Source organism: Balaenoptera musculus, chromosome 10 (assembly GCF_009873245.2).
Source record: "Balaenoptera musculus isolate JJ_BM4_2016_0621 chromosome 10, mBalMus1.pri.v3, whole genome shotgun sequence".
Lineage (NCBI taxonomy): Eukaryota > Metazoa > Chordata > Mammalia > Artiodactyla > Balaenopteridae > Balaenoptera > Balaenoptera musculus.
The window spans coordinates 86,440,340-86,458,386 of NC_045794.1; the positions used below are offsets into that span (position 1 = coordinate 86,440,340).

The following is an 18,047-nucleotide window of genomic DNA, read 5'->3' on the forward strand; positions in this document are numbered from 1 at the left end:
AGTGTCCTTAATGTCCCCGTGTCACCCTTGTATGCATATGGATGCTCAGAAAAATCGGGAGATTCTGGTGAGGCAGAAGCAAATCTATACAGCATCATTCAGAGGAGACAGTAACCCAACTTCCACAGTTTTGTCTGTCCTTCCTTTTACAAGGGAGAGTAGGGGACATATCACCTTGCAGGATTGTTCTGAGAGAAGTAATGTTCACGTCTATCCCTGGAGCCTAGCCCAGGGCTTGGCAGTGTATGGGCACCTGGTAAATATAAGTCCACAATCCATTGTCTCCAGTTCTAAAATAATCAATCCCCAAATGTCTGAAAACAAAAAGATTTTTAATAACTTCTTTGGCAGCAAAATCTATAACCCTCTCAGGGTACTGCATAATGTAAGTACGTGCACAACATTACCTTTTAAAAATTCAAAACCTTTCTACATTTCTAAACAGATCTGGCCCAGTGTTTTTGGCTAATGGGTTGTGGCCATATGTTTGAATGAATGTGAATGTCTTCTGTGCCAGGCTCTGTTCTAAGCAGTTTACACATATTAGGTAATTTGTTCCTTGTAAAAACATAAGGTTCCTTTAGCTTCCTTTTACAAGTGAAGAAACTGTGGCACAGAGAGCTTGCGTAACTTGCCCAGGGTCATAGAAAAGAGCAGAGTTGGGACTCCAGTCCATACCCCAGAGCCTGTACTCCTGTAGTGAAGAGTGAATAAAAGACTTGAGGGACTCACGTAGTGCACAGTCATTAAACAACTTCTTTTTAAAAGAGAAATTGCTGGCTATCTAAATTCATCATAAGCTGTTATGCTTATTCATTTGGTTTTGTCCACTATGGGCTACTGCAAGAGGGCAATAAAGGCATGTGAAAAAGTTCTGACAGTGAAAGTTCCATCGTAACAATAGTTCATGTTTAGCAAGCACATACTATATGCTAAGCATGAGTCTAATTGCTTTTCCTGAATTCCTAGAAACACACCTCTCAGGTCATTTTTATCACCTGCATTTGCAGAATCTGAGGCTTAAGTAACGTGTCCAAGGTCACCTCCAAGGTCACCTGGAGGATTTGAACTGAGGAAGCTGGTGCAATAGCACACGCTCTTCACCTTGGTGCTCACTGGGTCTATAAAATGCACACTGGTGTTCTTCTGAAATACTTACCCAGGTGCCTTATGTGCCACAGGGGGTTGATGGTGGAGTATTTCCCGTGAAACACAATCAGCATTGGGGAGGTGGCCACCCCTCCTCCCAGGGAGCTGCTGTAGAGATTTTCCCTAAGAAACAGAATAGAAAAGCAACATTTGTCCTGGAGTCCCACAGACTCAGATGAAGTAGAATCTAATCATTTTAAAAGGTGTAAGACAGTCCCTCACTATATAATAAGTCTATGGTCTTTCATTTTTCTCCAACTTTTTATTCTGAAAATTGTTAAACCTACACAAAATTGTAAGACGAATACCATGAACTCCCATATACTTTACCCTGATCCACAGAGTGTTAATATTTTGCCATTTTACTTCTCAGGCCTTTTTATGGCAAACTTCGAAGATCCCAAATTCTGATCCTACATTATTTAGAATGACTTTACTCACAAATTCAAGGTTATGATAATATTAAAAATATCCAGATAAAAAAGATGGACAGGATATACAATGCCATGATAATAGTGGTTGTGTTATTTTTATTTTCTCTCTTAATACTTCAATGATGAAAAATGATTTAAAAATTCAATCTTTATTTTACTTTACTTTTTTTAGCTTTAAGTCAGTCAATGTATTATGCATATTTTAAAGTTGATCTAGGACTTCCCTGGTGGCGCAGTGGTTAAGAATCCGCCTGCCAATGCAGGGGACATGGGTTCGAGCCCTGGTCCCGGAAGATTCCACATGCCGCGGAGCAACTTAAGCCCGTGCGCCACAACTACTGAGCCGGCACTCTAGAGCCCGCGAGCCACAACTACTGAGCCTGCGTGCCACAACTACTGAAGCCTGCGCGCCTAGAGCCCGTGCTCCGCAACAAGAGAAGCCACCACAATGAGAAGCCTGTGCACCGCAACGAAGAGTGGCCCCCACTCGCCGCAACTAGAGAAAAAGCCCGCGCGCAGCAACGAAGACCCAATGCAGCCAAAAATAAATTAATTAAAAAAAAATTCTAGAGTTGATCTAAAAAATTCAGTCTTTAAAAAGTTGACTTTACAAACAGGACTTGATAAATTTCATTGGGGGCTTAAACTGACGAAAGACCAAACACAGACATTGCTTTAGGAAATCAAGCTGGATTCATTTTTCTAAAGGATCCTTAAGGAAGTTAGCGATGTCAGGATACACAGCACATTTTCCAGGACAGATGGAAGGGCAAATTTCCACACCCTAAGATCCTGCAGTTATGGATTATAATGTCTAAGTGAATGAGGGTAATATCACTGTTCAGGAAACCCAGCATTCTCAATCTTAACAGGCCAGAGGAAGTCTGAGCATAGGCTAGTTGGAATATATGCCTGAGATCATCAAACTTATTGTTATATAATATATAATATTATTACTGAGAGCAATTCAGTACAGTACATTCAGGCATCTCCCTCAACCCCTACAGGCCAACATGAGTTTAGTCCAGGTATGTTCCTGAGCTCAGTACAGTGGGATCAGTACAAGGATCAATTGCTCTGATGTCTCCAGGAACCAGACTCACAGGGCCTTTGACTGGTTGGCTGTAGGCTTACCTCCTAACCCATACAGGTATAATACCTGTTCTCTCCCTTCCTTAAAATGTTGAAATATCTTCCTGAACCTGCTCTTCTGGAATACTATCTTCTGTCTATGAATTTCAAACATGGCCTATAATGTTTTCCCCATCATATTTCTTTTGCTAATGATATTGCATTTAATTAATTTACAATAAAAAGGTAGTTTATATGAGTTCTTTGATATTTAAAATGTCTTATATTATCAATATGTATAAAGATGAAGCTTGTAAATTGTCTTGTTCAACTCTTCTATAAGCTTTCTAATTTTTAGTCTTTATCATTTACTGAGAGCAGTATGTTAAAATTTCCAATTGGTATTGTGAATTTATAAATTAGTTTTTGGAATTCTGTCAATGCATGCATTATAAATTTTAAGGCCGTGTCATTAAATGTTGTTAAGTGTTATTTTTTAAAAAGTTGACTTTATAAAATAATTCTTAAAAATAAATCTATGTAAGAAGGAGAAACTCGACTAAGATAAATGATTTGCAGTCAAAAAGGTTCACTAGAATTCTGGGAGAAGGTTTAAAAATCACATTACTAAACAATTTATTAGAAAATGTTTGTATAATAAGGGATTGCACAGGATCTCACCTCCTATGACACATCGTTTGAGAACGGATTTTTCATCCACTGCTCCCTTTTTTCTCAACAGTGCCTCTGTAAGAAAATCTGACCTCAGATGTCTGAAATGTTTCTAACCCCTGAGCTATGCATAGAAAATTAATGGAATAATTTTACCCCCAAGCATGGAAAAACTGGTAGAGGGCCACACATACTCCACATTTTTTTGCATCCATTTCTCCAACTGTTTGGTGATACGCTGGTGCTTCCATTCCGTCATGTTGGCAACAATCACACCAGGATTGAAAGAGCAAGTGCTGGGGCTGATGCCAAGGTCTTTTATCGTCTTCTTCCGGTAGTCCAGATAGCCCATGTACGTGTTCTATAAAGGAAGAGGATATGTGCGCTTTTGACCAAGGAATCTTTTGTTTCTGGAAAATAACCACTTTCTTGAGACCATCATGCAGCACCTGCGCTTCCTCCTGTGTCACTGGCCACTTCCTGGAGTCCTTTCCCAGTTTTCTCTTGTTTCCCCAACCTCTAAAAACTGAGTGCCCCTAGTCTCACGTCCAGCATCTGCTCCTTTCTGCAGCATCAACTCCCTAGACAGCCTCATCTTGTCTCATGGCTCTAAACCTCTCCGTGTAGACAGCCCGGACCTCTCCTCTGGATTTCCAGCTCCACTACATCTGCCAACTCTATTTGTCCTTGTGGGTGCTTAGTGAGGCAGCTCTCCTTACATCCCAAAACTGATCCCAATCCTATCCCAAACCTGCTTCCCTACAACCTGCCCTACCTCAGTGTCCACTCCATCCTTCCAGTTCGACAGAACACCTAAGGTCATTAGGTCATCCTAGACTCCTCCTCCTCACTCACTTTTCATCCAGATCTCAGCAAATCCTGTCCGTCCCATCTTCCAAAATATATTCAGAAGCCAACCACTTTTTTTCCTTTTTGACCGCGCCACGTGGTTTGTGGGATCTTAGTTCCCCGACAAGGGATCGAACCTGGGCCCTCAACAGTGAGAGCGTGCAGTCCTAACCACGGGACCACCAGGAAAGTCCCCAGAAGCCAACCACTTCTTACTGTCTCTACTACCTTCCTGGTCCGAACCATAATTACCACTCACTGGATTTCTGCCAGCTCCTCCCAACCTGTGTCCTGCTTCCACCCTTTTCAACCCCACTCTGTCTCAGTGTTACTTATCTGCTCAAAGCCCCTCCAGTGGCTTCCCCTCTCATTCAGAGTAAAACCCAGACTCCCTAAAATGCCTGCCATGCCCTCCACCATCTACCCCGCCCCCATTACCTCTCCAACTTCTATTATTCTCCCCCTTGACCCCTCTGCCACTCTGACCTCCTTGTTACTTTAATACACCAAACACACCCCTGCCTCAGGACCTTTGCATTTGCTGTTACCTCTTCTGAAATGTTTTTCCCCTAAATATCTATTAAGATAGTTGCCTCAGTTCTTTCAGGTGTAGGCTCAGCAACAACATCTCAGTGGAGCCTTCCCTGATCACCCAACTTAAAATCCAACCCCACCTCCACCCTGATCCTCTGTTCAATATTTTACTTGCTTGCTGACCGCCTCTTCCCACTAGAATGCAAGCTACCCAAAGGCGGAATTTTAGTTTTATTTGCTGTGTTACTAGCACCTAAAACAGTGTCGGACACATAGCAAGCACTCAATAGCTAGTTTTGAGTGAATGTAAAATGAGGAAGGACACACTATTTCACCCACCTCATGGGATGCTCAAAGACAACATGGATGTAATGGAACTATTCGAGCACTTTTCTATGTGCAGGCACTGTTCTAAGAACTTCACGCACATTACCTCATTAGTTGCATACAATAGCTTTACATGTATTAACTAATTTAACTCTCCCAATAACCCTACCAGAGAAGTATTGATACTGTTATTACCTCTATTTAAGAAATGAGGGAGAAAACCACTGTTTAAGTAACTTGCCCAAGGTCACAAAGCTACTAAGTGATGGAGCCAAGATTTTGACAGGCAGGTCTGGCCCCAGGGCCTAGGCCTTAAAGTGTGTCACAGCTTAAATGTCACACATATAAAATTATTTCCTGGAACTTTTTTTGAAGAACAGCATTCGATTCGTAATAGCATCTTGTATTGTAAAGCCATTCTTTTGCTTTCCGTGTTACATCTGGGTTCGACTGTCTTCATTTCTACCAGGGTAAGGAGCTCTTTACCTTGGAACAAAATCAGTATTTTCCTCTACTGAAAGGAGTGGGGCGGGGAATAATGATCAAAACTCTGAAAACAGAACCAAAGGTTCAGTGAGTCTCTTTTACAGAAAACACCATCTCTGCCATAGAATGTGGTTGCGAGTGACTTAGATAACAACCATCGTTTCTGGAGCATTTACTGGACACTTTGACATCATGTTATTTCATCACAACTCACAAAAACACAACCAAATAGATGTTATTGTTGCCATGTTTCAGGTAAGGAAAGCGGGACTTGCAGGGGTGAGTAACTTGCCCCGGAGTCGGTGGGAGCAGAGCTGGGATGTGAATGGGAAGCCCAGGCCCCGGGCTGTTCGCCTCCCAGCAGTCCCCCAGTCTTCTCCAAGGTGAGGATGACACTCGTTCTGAAGTGCAGGGAGGAGAAGGGGCAAAGGGAGGATTCCCGAGCCATGTGCCCACCTGCAGCCCCACAAGTCTGTGTATGTCCTGGGAGGAGGGCAAATCGCAGTCATCTGAGAAAGCTGCCGCGTGGCCCAGGGCCAAGGTGGTGTCGTACAGCTCTTGGATGTCCCCTGGATTCACAAACACCAGGAGTTAACAATAGTATAGCACTCATTCTAGGGCTAGATAGAGCCTTCGAGCTTAAACAATCCCTGATTTTGCTGTGGGGGAAAAGTATGTGATCCATGGTTTCAAGTGGCTTGGCAATTTTCTTGATAAGGATAGGTCATATCAATTTAAAAAGCCACTTGATAATAAGCTCAGATCAACACTGGTCAGATTTCTTTATTTCTGTTGCTGTGTATGTACCACACCAATGTTCGTCTTATTTTGCACGTGGGAGAGAGAGAAGGTGACATTTAACACTAAAACTTAGCTCGCTTCTAAGAATGCTGTTAGTGAGGCTTTATCCCCCTACATTTTAGGCGTGCAGGAAAAGGAAAGGCCACCTATTACAGGCTTTTACAAGCTACTTACTACAGACTTTGACAATCAGAGAGTGGCTCTCAGAAAGTCAACTGGATTGTCCCAGGAAAGTATCAACCCCTGTTTTCAAAGTATTCCCTGATTAACAACACTATACTCACAAATTTAATAAGCAATCAAAATCACTGAGCCGCTAGATATTTCAAAAATGAAGAGAGACAGTCATTCTACTTATCAGCTGCTCTGTTTCCGAGTGTTCTTGGCATCGGTGAGCATACCTTGTACGATTACGTCATCATCCAAATAGATGACTTTCTCGTGTTGATGGATAAGCAGAGGGAGATAAAATCGAACAAAGTTCAGCTGTTAAAACAACAAAAGCAGTGATGGTGGGGAAGAGACAGAAGGCCCAGTGACTAATAGGGGTGCTGGGGGTGGTCAGCTTTGACCATGGCCTCTGCTCAGCTCCAGGTCTGGAGCAGAATAAAACAGAGGCTGCAAAGAGGCCTCGCCCGAGCTTCCTGGTGCCCAGTTTACCTCGGCCCTGGGACTGAAACCAGCGCTGGTCAGCAGTTCTTCTAGATCCAAACCCCCCACTGCTGAGACTGTCCCCACTTTCATCTCTGTGAACTGATGCAGCGGGAGTCACAGAGGCTGTCAATCTTTCTGGCCACAAACTGCCTGCCTTCCTCTACACTCAGTAATTTGACTACTGTCAACTAAAACAGCCTTAAACACACATGCGCATACACACACACACGCACACACACACACGTGCATGCACACACATGCAGCACGTGTGCGCGCACACACATACGTGCACACATACATAAACTCACATGTGCATGCGCGTGCACAAGTGCACACATAAACGCACGTGTGCGTGTGCGCACACACACATATACGTGCACTCATACATACACGCACATGTGCGTGCGCATGTGGAGCTCATCTCACACATCATCACATCACACACACAGGTTCACCCTCTTAGCTCCTTGAACCAGAAAAAAGCCAGAGAAGCATGGGCTGAGGATGGGGGTCTTAATGTTTTAATAGCTACAATACTGTATAATGCAAAGTCCCAACTCAGCTAGCACTCTTGATAATAAATATCTGGAATTGGGAAAAGATCTTATCATCAGAGGGCTTCGAATTTAGTTAATTTTCAAGGATGGATTTGAACAATAATCACATGTAGAAGGGGGCTGCATTTTCTGTACACCTGCCATCAAAAACACCACTCTTTATGCAGAAGAGGGTCCCTTTTGTAAGAACTCTTGCAGTAAAACACCTTAAGATTCCCAATGTCAGGAAGAAAGTTGGTGTCTCCTGAAAGTATTAGTCAATACTCTGAAGTATATAATCCACCTTGTTACCGTTTTTCCTCAGCTGCTGGGATACTCTGAGCTAAGTGTAAGGTCCCGGCACGGTACACACAACTGCCTCTGGGCTGGGAATAATTTTTCTAGGCCTCACAACTCGGGCCCTCCCCCACCCCACAGGCGTATTTACACACATAAATGCATCCTGCATTTTCTTACGCTTCGTTTCTTCTTTCATAGCTTCATTATGGTTTATGTAAACCATCTTACATCCTTTCTGCAGTAGGTGGCTTTTGAATTATAAATAAGCAGAGTTTGGTGGACATCTAAAACTGCTAGGCTTCAAAAACATTCTGTGTGCTTCCCAGTGGCTGGCGCTCCGCACCGAACGAGGTCTCACCGAGAACCATCCCCGACATGTGCGATCCCTACTCACAGGCTGGAGCAGTTCAGGCCTCGCGGAGTCTGGTCTGATCTTTCCTTTGAGGACCATAGGGTTGAATTCCACGATCTTAAAGTTTATTTCTCTCAGTTTAGAATGTTCGATCCATTTTCTAAAGGGATGACAAAAACAAAAACAAAAAACAACCTCGAGCACACACCTCCAAACTTTCCTCAATTTGCCTATTGCCTCAATCTCTTGCCTCCATAGAAAGTTAAAAATAAAATATGTGCAACCTTAGTAGAGTCTAGTCTATAAATCCTTCTGATTTTTTCCCCATCTGGTTTAGCTTTGAATCTTTTTTTTTTTTTTTCTCATTCACGTAACTTTCTGCAAAGGAAATGAAGCAAAACAGTAATAACCAAATATCTCCCCAGATCCACATAATCTCCACAGGAAACTAGAAGAACAAAAAGTGTTCCTTCTTTCTTATAAAGCAGCATCTGTGGTTGACGGTGCTCTCTTTGCCATGGGTTAACAGCTCTGTAAGGAAGCCCGGCCTTCTGAACCTGCTACTTTGACTGAATCGTGTTTACTCTGCTGTTTTGACTCCAAGGATGATTTGAATTTACCTTTGCATTACCTTTGCATTGAGAAGATTTACCTCAGTCTTCTGTCCTTGCTCCCCACTTTCTCTTCCTCCTCCTCTCCACTCTCTCCCCTTATGTGTTCTCAGTCTCACAGAACTTGAAATACCTTGAACTTCCCTTCATCTCTGCTCTCTCCACTTCCTCCATCCTCCTTAGAAATAGTCACTGTTAACAGCTGGGGATCTTTCTGGGTCTTTTTCTTTACAGAAATACATATATGTACGTGTACAAATTTACAGTTTGGGGGTTTTGATTTCATTGCTATAGATTGAATGTTGTGTCCCCCACAGATTTGTATGTTGAAACCTAATCCCCAGTGTGATGGTATTTGGAGGTGTGGATTGTAGGAGGTGATTAGGTCATGAGGATGAAGCCCTCGTGAATGGGACTAGTGCCCGTTATAAAAGACGTTCATCCCAGTGAACTCCCTTACTCCTGCTGCCACGTGAGAACACAGCGAGAAGACAGTCTGCTATGAAGCACGAAATGAGCCCTTACCAGACATGGAATCTGCTGGCACCTAGAATTTGGGCTTCCCAGCCTCCAGAACTTGAGAAGTAAATTTCTCTTGTTTTTAAGCCAAGCCATCCAGTCTGTGCATTCGGTGACAGCAGCTCAAACAGGTTAAGACATTCATAAAGTGGGTCATACTATATGAGGTGTACTGCAACTTATATTTTCCACTTAGTAATATGTCTTGGAGATATTCTATGCCTTCTTTCTTTATTAATAGCTGGATCATATTCTATAGTTCATTTAAATATTCTTCCACTGATGGACATTTAAGCACTTCACAGTATTTTCACTACTTCACATAATGCCGAAATTAACACTGTTGTACATATATTTTGGTCATACGTACTAGAATTTCCGCAGCACAGATTCCCAGCTGTTGAAATGGAACGGTGAGTCAAACTATATATGCATATACCATTTTATTAGATATTGCCATATTGCCCTCCCAAAATTGCTTTACCAATTTATGAAGTGTACATTGTGTAAACAAGGAATAAGCATGTCCATTTTCCTGAACAGGATGGTGTTGTCCTATTTAGTTTTTACCATCCTGCTGAGTGGACAATTCCACGCCATTGTTTTAATTTGCGTTTCCCTATTAGTAACATGGAATGCTTTTTCATGTTTGCTGGCCATTTATAGTTTTTTTTTTCTATGAATTGTCTGTATTCTGTGCTCATTTTTCTACTATATGCTCATCTTTTTGAATTTTTTTGGTAAGAATTCTTTATACATTTTGGATAGTAATCCATTGTCTATAATACATGTTGAAAATATCTTGCCTAATCTGTTGTGTGATCAGTTTCACTTAGTGTTTTTCACCAGTTAAAACTTTTTAAATATTAGCAGTCAAATCTGTCAGTGTTTTTCCCTTGGGCTCAAGGAGTCACTCTCCATACCAAAATTATACAATTATCCCGCATTTTAGTAATACATTTAGAATTTTATTTCCTGTTTATTTCTTTTAAATCCAACTCCAATTTATGTTTTAGTATGGTGTGTGATAGGAAAGAGACCGCTTTGCAGTTTAAAAATTATAATTAGTGATGATTCTGAGCCATATTAAATTATTATATTATATTAATAGTCTCTCAGGTTAAGAAAGCAGAGAAAAGAGAAACTTTTAGAAAGAAAGACTCATATAAACTGCTAAAGGATTGGGTTTCCTTCATTCATTAGATAGTTCACTTCTGCAGAATGATGCATTGCCCTACCGGATTAATGAGGCTTTGCTAAAATTTCCTTAGCTAGGAACACGTTTGTCAGGCCATCAAGTAAACCTCAGGTCATCCCCTCATTAATCTGAAGGACATTTATCAAACCAAAGAAAGAAGGGAATCCATGTATAGAAAGACAAGGACAATTAAAAGAAAGTAGAAAACTCCAAAGTCTATAGTACACGGATTACCGTATTCTGGACAGAGTGTTCCGGAGTCCAACTACATAGAACAAAATGTTGGCATCAGTGTTGCTGTAGATGCTGTTGATGGCAGCCATGGCCGCGCCCATCCTCCCTGCTGCTGCACAAATCACCACCGGAATCTCATCTTCCATATCCTCAGGAGTCTCAGAGTCATCATCTGGAAACACCAAAATCAGAGCCTTGGAACATGAAGGAATGTCACAGTCTGACTTGTCTTCCACACTCCAGGGGGAAGATAGCGTAGTGGGGAAGAGATTGCCGATTATTCTCCAATATTCAGTCTCTCCTTCTTCTCTTAGAAATACAACATTGGGGGCTTCCCTGGTGGTGCAGTGGTTAAGAACCCACCTGCCAATGCAGGGGACACGGGTTCGAGCCCTGGTCTGGGAAGATCCCACATGCCGCGGAGCAACTAGGCCCGTGAGCCACAACTACTGAGCCTGCGTGTCTGGAGACTGTGCTCCGCAGCAAGAGAGGCCGCGATAATGAGAGGCCCGCGCACCGCGATGAAGAGTGGCCCCTGCTTGCCACAGCTGGAGAAAGCCCTCGCACAGAAACGAAGACCCAACACAGCCAAAAATAAATAAATAAAATAAAGAATTATTAAAAAAAAAAAAAAGAAATACAACATTGGAACTTTAGCTGGCACTTAGCCAACCACTAAGAATATTTTTCCAGACTCCCTTGCAGCTAGCTCCATGTGATCAAGTGCTGACCAATGGGATGTTAGTGCCAGTAAATGTGCAACACCTGAGTTTGCCTTTAAAAGGAATATGCTTACCCTCCCCTTTTCTTTTCCCCTTTCCCATTGCCTGGAATGTTGATATGATGATAGGAGTTAAAGCAGCCATCTTGGACCATGAGATGGAAACTGCCTCTTGAGGACACCGAAACTATAAAATAGAAAGGATCCTGATCTGGATGATTATGGAACTGACACATCAGACTTTCACTTGAGAGAGAAAATAAACTTCTATTTTGCTTAAGTCACTATTATTTTGGAGCTCTCTTAAAGAAGCCAATCAGATAGCCTAACACATACACACAGTTGAAAAATATGTGAAGAACTGAAAAGCCTCATTTGATTCAACACTCTTCAACTCTTGTCTGAATTGGAATATTTACCTTGCCTACATTGCTATAAAGTATACTGCTTGTGATCTTGCTTCCTGTTATCCACCCTCTTGTTGAGGGAGTCAAAAGTTGATGGCAAAAAAAGGAGATAAATGAAAAAGTATGACTAATGCATAAGATGAATAATTGATTATTCTTCTGATCCTTGGCTATGATATAAAATACTAATGTCATAACATCATATTTTGGTACCACAACACAACTTTTAGGTATGAAGAATAATAATTACCAGTATGTAGAGTATTCACTATTAAACAGATATCTGATTTTTACTTAAAGCTCTCTCTTTCTTTACAGATGTCTTTTTGCAAAATCTCTATTATTCAGCCCCAGGGTAGTTTTAGCTGATATTTAATCCAACAAACATGTATGAAACTAACCACCAGGTACTCTGCTTTGTATAATTTAAGAAATATTGAAAGGCCTCCCTCTTTATCTCCTACATCTCTTCCACCACCTTCCTCCGCAAGTGAAATTTCCACCACTACAATAATTTTTCAAAGTATATTTGCTGGCATGAGATAATGCTCATAATACAATGTTAAGGGTGGGGGGGAGAGAACACAAAATTCTCTCCAGTATTTGATCCCAATTTGACACATGCATATTTGCAAATGGATCTGTGTCTATTTATAGAATTGTGAGTAATTTTAATTTCCTTATTTGTGTTTCTTGTATTTTCCAAACTCTCCAAAGTAATTACAGGTTGCTTTTATAAAGAGAAAAAAAAAATTTCTTAAGGGATTGTTCCTTTTGGACTAAACTGTCATCTTGGGGAGGTCCCCTAACCATGTGGTATGTTGCCTAATCATATGGTACCTGCAGGCATCTAAGTGATCTGCCTAAATGAAAATTTGACACCATGGGAGAACTTTAAGCAATGATGTTTCTTCATTGCTTATAGTTCTCCCATGGTTGCTATAGGATAGAGCCACATTCCATTCCTGGCACACATGGATCCAGTCCCTGTTCACTGCTCTAGCCTTGTCTACTTCTATTCCAGCATTGCAAAAATACTAGCGGTTCCCTGAATACTGACACCATGTTGTCCCTTATCTCAGTGCCTTTTCACAGGCTGTTTCTGATGTCTGGAATATTATTTTCATCCCCTCCTGCATGTCTAACTATTACATATTCATTCCAAATGCAATATAGACATTGGAGCCCCCAGGAAGCCTTTAACAGCTCACTAACACAAATTAGTTCAGCCCTCACCCATGCTCACTCTGTCCTTGCTTGTGGGTGGATTTACCAGCTGCACTGCAATTTATTTGGTAGCATGTCTTTCCTTTCTCTTCTGTAACACTAGGAGCTCTGTGAAGGCTGGGACAGTATCTTGTTCACCTCTGTCTCCTCTGCAGCTAGCTCAGTGCCTGGAACATGGTAGATTCTCAATACATTTTGGATGGTTGGCTGGTTGGCTGGCTGGGTGAATTTATTAGAAACCTCTATTTGAGCACTTACCACACTGCATGGGAAGAATCTATTATGTGTATGTCTCCTATACTAGACTGTAAGCTCACTGTGTTATCCCCACTGAGTCTGGCACCTAGCAAGCACTTAATGAAAGTCTGCTGAAATCAACTAAACAGATATGATGCATTGGCCTTAGAGAACAGGGCCCTAGAGGAATAATTCATGGGTGACTCTTAGGGGCAAAGAAAGAGGGAAGGGTTGAAAATCTGGGGCAGTACCTGGCTGTCAGGCTCAGAGAGAGGCCTTCATCAGGCTCTGGGCAGAATGAGGTTGGAGGAACACGTCCCCATCAAAGAAGAGCACCCTAAGAGAAGGTCAAACACTGAGTTTACAGCTCTGCTGCAGACACATCACACCACCATACTGCTTAAGAGCCTCTGCCAGTCAGAGAACCTGGGAGGTAACCTAAGCCAAAAATACTGCTCTCTGCCTAGAAGTCCTCCCTGGACAGAATGATAGATGAAGGCGCATTGGAGGAAGGGTGGGAAGATTTTTCAACTGTAATTCTTCACCAATGCCTCATCCTAGCAGATCTTTGGGAATCAGCCATTGTACTACTTGGATCTGTTACACCAAATGCTGCCTGAGCCAGACCATTAAAAGGTTTGGTTATGAGAAGCCATTTGGTGCCCATAAAAATCTCATAATAATGGCATATGGACTAGAAATTTATTATATTGCTTTAGTCCCTTCTCACAAGTAACTCTTATCAAACAATGCCCATTTCTAGAAGAGGTGAAATGTCTGCTCTCCCAGTGCCAAATCTCTGAATCCCATTTCAAATTAGAACTGTTTTAGCCAAACATATAAACTTGCTGCACCCCAAATGGGCCAAGAGTGAATCACCAGCATGCTGATTGCAAGGAAATTGTCAGGAGATTCCATGGAATGTCATTATCAGGAGATTACATAGAATGGTACCATGTTTTTCTTCAGTACATGACTTCCCAGGGCCTCTGGACTTCATGTTATGACACTAGTTCTTTGAATTAATGTTTTAAAAATTGTGAAGATTAATATGGAATAGGTGAGGTACAGAGGATTTTTAGGGCACTGAAACTATTCTGTATTCTATAATGATAGATAAATGTCCTTATAAATTTCTCAAAACCCATAAAATGTACAACACCAGGGGTGAACCCAAATGTAAACTATGGACACTGGTGGAAATTCCCTGGTGGTCCAGTGGTTAGAACTCCCTGCTCCCACTGCAGGGGGCACGGGTTTGATCCCTGGTCAGGGAACTAAGATCCTGCATGCTGCGCAGCACAGCCAAAAAAAAAAAAAATTAACTATGGACACTAATGAAAATGATGTGTTAACATAGGTCCACGGATTGTAACACACGTACCACTCTGGTACGGGATGTTAATAGTGGGGGAGGCTGTGTGTGTGTGTGTGCATGTGTGTGTGTGCGTGCGTGTGTGTGCATGTGTGTGTGAGCGCGTGTGCACGCGTGTGTGTGTGTGCACGTGAGCGTGTGTGCGTGCATGCGTGTGTGTTCACGTGTGCGTGTGGGGGGGTGGAAAGGGGTTTGAGGGAAATCTCTGTACCTTCTGCTCAGTTTTGCTGTGAAACTGAAACTGCTCTAAAAAATAAAGTCTATAAAATATTAACATGCACTTCTTGAAAAATTCCAGTCAAACAGAAGAGTATCCAGTAAATGGTGATTGTTGTCTGCAGACCTCTCAGCCCACATTCCAAAGGTTACCAGTGTGGTATGTGCCTCTCAAACCCTTCTTAATGTACATACAAAAGCACATATACTACATATTATATAAATATTACATGAAATATGATGTATTATTTTAAAACCAAAATGAAATCAAACTTTTCATAGTCTTCTATAACCTGCTTTTTCCACTTACATACCACAGACATCCATCTTTCCATGCCAACTATGTTCTTTTGAGTGGTATTTCATAACACTGATTCTCTTTTTTTTAATTTTAACACTGTGTGGGATAAAAATGTGCTATTGGATCCATTCATGTGGTGAAAACACTTTATCGTATATAAATATATAGCCAATTAATCAGGATGTGCATTTCCTAACAGTTCTTTTAACAGCTATTATAAAAGCAACTCATTTCTTTCCATGGAGAAAGGAATTTGCAATGGGATCAGCCGACTGAATGTGTTGGTTTATGGGCAGGAAGTAAAATGTGAGGAGTAACAAGCTCAAAGTTCAGACAACATTTGACCTTGTATGACCTTCTCTCTCTCTTTCCCTCTCTCTCGACCTTTCTCAAAGCAATTTATTGAGTCATTAGTTACATACTGCTATGGACTGAATTGCGTACCCCTAAAATTCATATGTTGAAGCTCTAACCCCCAGTACCTCAGAATGTGACTGTATTTGGAGATAGGGCCTTTAAAGAGGCAGTTAGGTTAAATGAGGCCCACCCTTAATTCCATATGGCTAGCGTCCTTATAAGAAGAGGAAAAGACACCAGGCCACGTGAGGACACAGAGAGAAGGCATTCCTCTGCAGGACAAACCAGCCCTGCCGGCACCTTGATCTTGGACTTCCAGCCTCCAGAACTGTGAGAAAATTAATGTCTGTTGTTTAAGCTACCCAGTCTGTGGTATTTCGTTATGGCAGCCCAGGCAGACTAATGTAGATTTCTTTAAATTTACCTACTGTAAGTACATAGTTCAATGATATTTAGTAAATTTATCCCATTTTAGAACATTTAGAATGTTCTAAAATCCCATTTTAGAACATCTTCATCACCAGAAAATTTCCCTTCAGCTGGGTTGCAGTCAAGCCACTCCCACTCCCAGCCCCAGGCAACCACTGACCTGTTTTCTGTCTCCATAGATTTGCCTTTCCTAGAAATTTCCTTTAAATGGAATCATACAACATGTGGTGTTTTTGGTCTAGCTTCTTTCATTTAGTATGTGTGTGAGGCTTATTCATATTGTATCATGTATTAGTAGTTTGTTCCTTTTTACTGTTGAAAAGTACTCCATTACATGGATATAATACATTTTATATAGTCACTACTTGATTCACATGCGGATTGCTTCCAGTTTGGGGCTACTATCAATAATGCCCTATAAACATCTGCATACATATCTCTGTATGGAAATCATTTGCTTTCCAGAGGCTCCTAATGTTCATTTAGACCTGATTATACATATTTTTAATTTTTTATGAATTTTTAAATAATTAATTAATTTTTGGCTGTGTTGGGTCTTCGCTGCTGCACGCAGACTTTCTCTCTAGTTGTGGCGAGTGGGGGCTACTCTTCCTTGTGGTGGCGGGCTTCTCATTGAGGTGGCTTCTCTTGTTGCGGAGCATGGGCTCTAGGCACGCGGGCTCCGTAGTTGTGGCACACAGGCTTAGTTGCTCCACAGCATGTGGGATCTTCCTGGACCAGGGCTCGAACCCGTGTCCCCTGCATTGGCAGGTGGATTCTTAACCACTGTGCCTCCAGGGAAGTCCTTATGAATTTTTTTATATTGAAAAAGTCAGCTTTGTGAGAGCAGGGACGTTATTTTGTTCCTTGTAGTGTGTCCAGTGCCTAAGCCTCTGACTTAGAAAAGAAGTGTGAATATGAATGTACATAATGCACCAAAATATTAATTGTATTTGTCTTTGGCTGATACAACTACAGGTAATATTTTTCTTTTGTATTTTCCATAAATGAGTATATTCATTTCGCTGATATAAAACAGTAAACTAATGAAAAATAAAACACTACTGGTGCTACCTAATTTTTGTGTGTGTTGCCTTTGTATGTTTGGAGAAGTGAGGTTCCATCCCATGCAATTCACCCCTGAAGAGGGAAACCGAGCTCCCCAGTGCAGCTGGAGGAGGACATATGGTCAACGCAGCGATTTTGCTCATAAGCGAAATTATTGAGAGACTCCAAAAGGATGGATTGCAGAGCAGGCCACTCAGAGCGAGGTCCGAAAACCAACAGCCTCAGCGTCAACTGGGAGTTCATCAGAAATGCAAATTCTCAGCCCCACCCCCAAACTACTGATTCAAAACCTGGGGCCAGGACGGCGTTTGAACAAGCCCTCTGTGTGATTCTGATATGTGCTAAGTTTGAAGAGCACTGATCATTCTAGAACACAACTGAAAATTTGGCCTTGGGTGGATATTCTACAAGCAGGTACTTGGAAGCTGACTGAATTTTTGTTTCTCTCTGAACCCAGCTATTGGAGGGACTCATACTGTGTTCTTAGGTATCTCATCCTGATGGACCACATACCTGCTTGCCTGCTCCAGTCTTCTTTTTTTTAATATATTTTTTCTTTGTGGTAAAATACGCAACATAAAATTTACCATCTTAACCATTTTCAAGTGTACAGTTCGGTGGTATTAAATACATTCACACTGCTGTACAATCATCACTGTCATCCATCCCCCTAACGCTTTTCATTTTGTAAAACTGAAACTCTATACCCATTAAACAATAACTCCCCTTTCCCCTCCCCCCACCCGACCCCCGGCAGTCATCACTAGGCTTTCTGTCTCTATGAATGTGGCTACTCTAAGTACCTCGTGTTGGTGGAATCACAGAGTATCTGACTCTTTGTGACTGGCTTATGGCACTTTGCATACCTGTCTCGTTCCTGAGCACAGTCCCCCTGTGAACTTTCTTATACAGAATCCCACAGATGGTCACAATCAGAAGGAACAGCAACACCTGGTTAACTGAAATAAAAACAGAAACATGT

General features: G+C 41.7%; 1 protein-coding gene across 12 annotated transcripts in view; it reads right to left on the bottom strand.

Annotated features, from left to right (window-relative positions):
- GLT8D2 (glycosyltransferase 8 domain containing 2) overlaps nucleotides 1-18,047 on the bottom strand; it is a 53,522-nt gene that overhangs the window by 2,632 nt on the left and 32,843 nt on the right. For 9 of the 12 annotated variants that reach the window (XM_036867597.1, XM_036867595.1, XM_036867592.1 and 6 more), the window contains 7 exons: nucleotides 17,932-18,024; nucleotides 10,728-10,899; nucleotides 8,208-8,325; nucleotides 6,725-6,809; nucleotides 5,979-6,091; nucleotides 3,521-3,687; nucleotides 1,160-1,272 (listed from right to left, as the gene is read on the bottom strand). In XM_036867597.1, the coding sequence (XP_036723492.1) occupies nucleotides 1,160-1,272; nucleotides 3,521-3,687; nucleotides 5,979-6,091; nucleotides 6,725-6,809; nucleotides 8,208-8,325; nucleotides 10,728-10,899; nucleotides 17,932-18,024 (861 nt within the window). Of the gene's footprint in view, nucleotides 1-37; nucleotides 315-1,159; nucleotides 1,273-3,520; nucleotides 3,688-5,978; nucleotides 6,092-6,724; nucleotides 6,810-8,207; nucleotides 8,326-10,727; nucleotides 10,900-13,570; nucleotides 13,619-17,931; nucleotides 18,025-18,047 lie in introns of those variants that run through there. The other 3 variants (XM_036867600.1, XM_036867601.1, XM_036867602.1) reach the window with 3 other exon arrangements.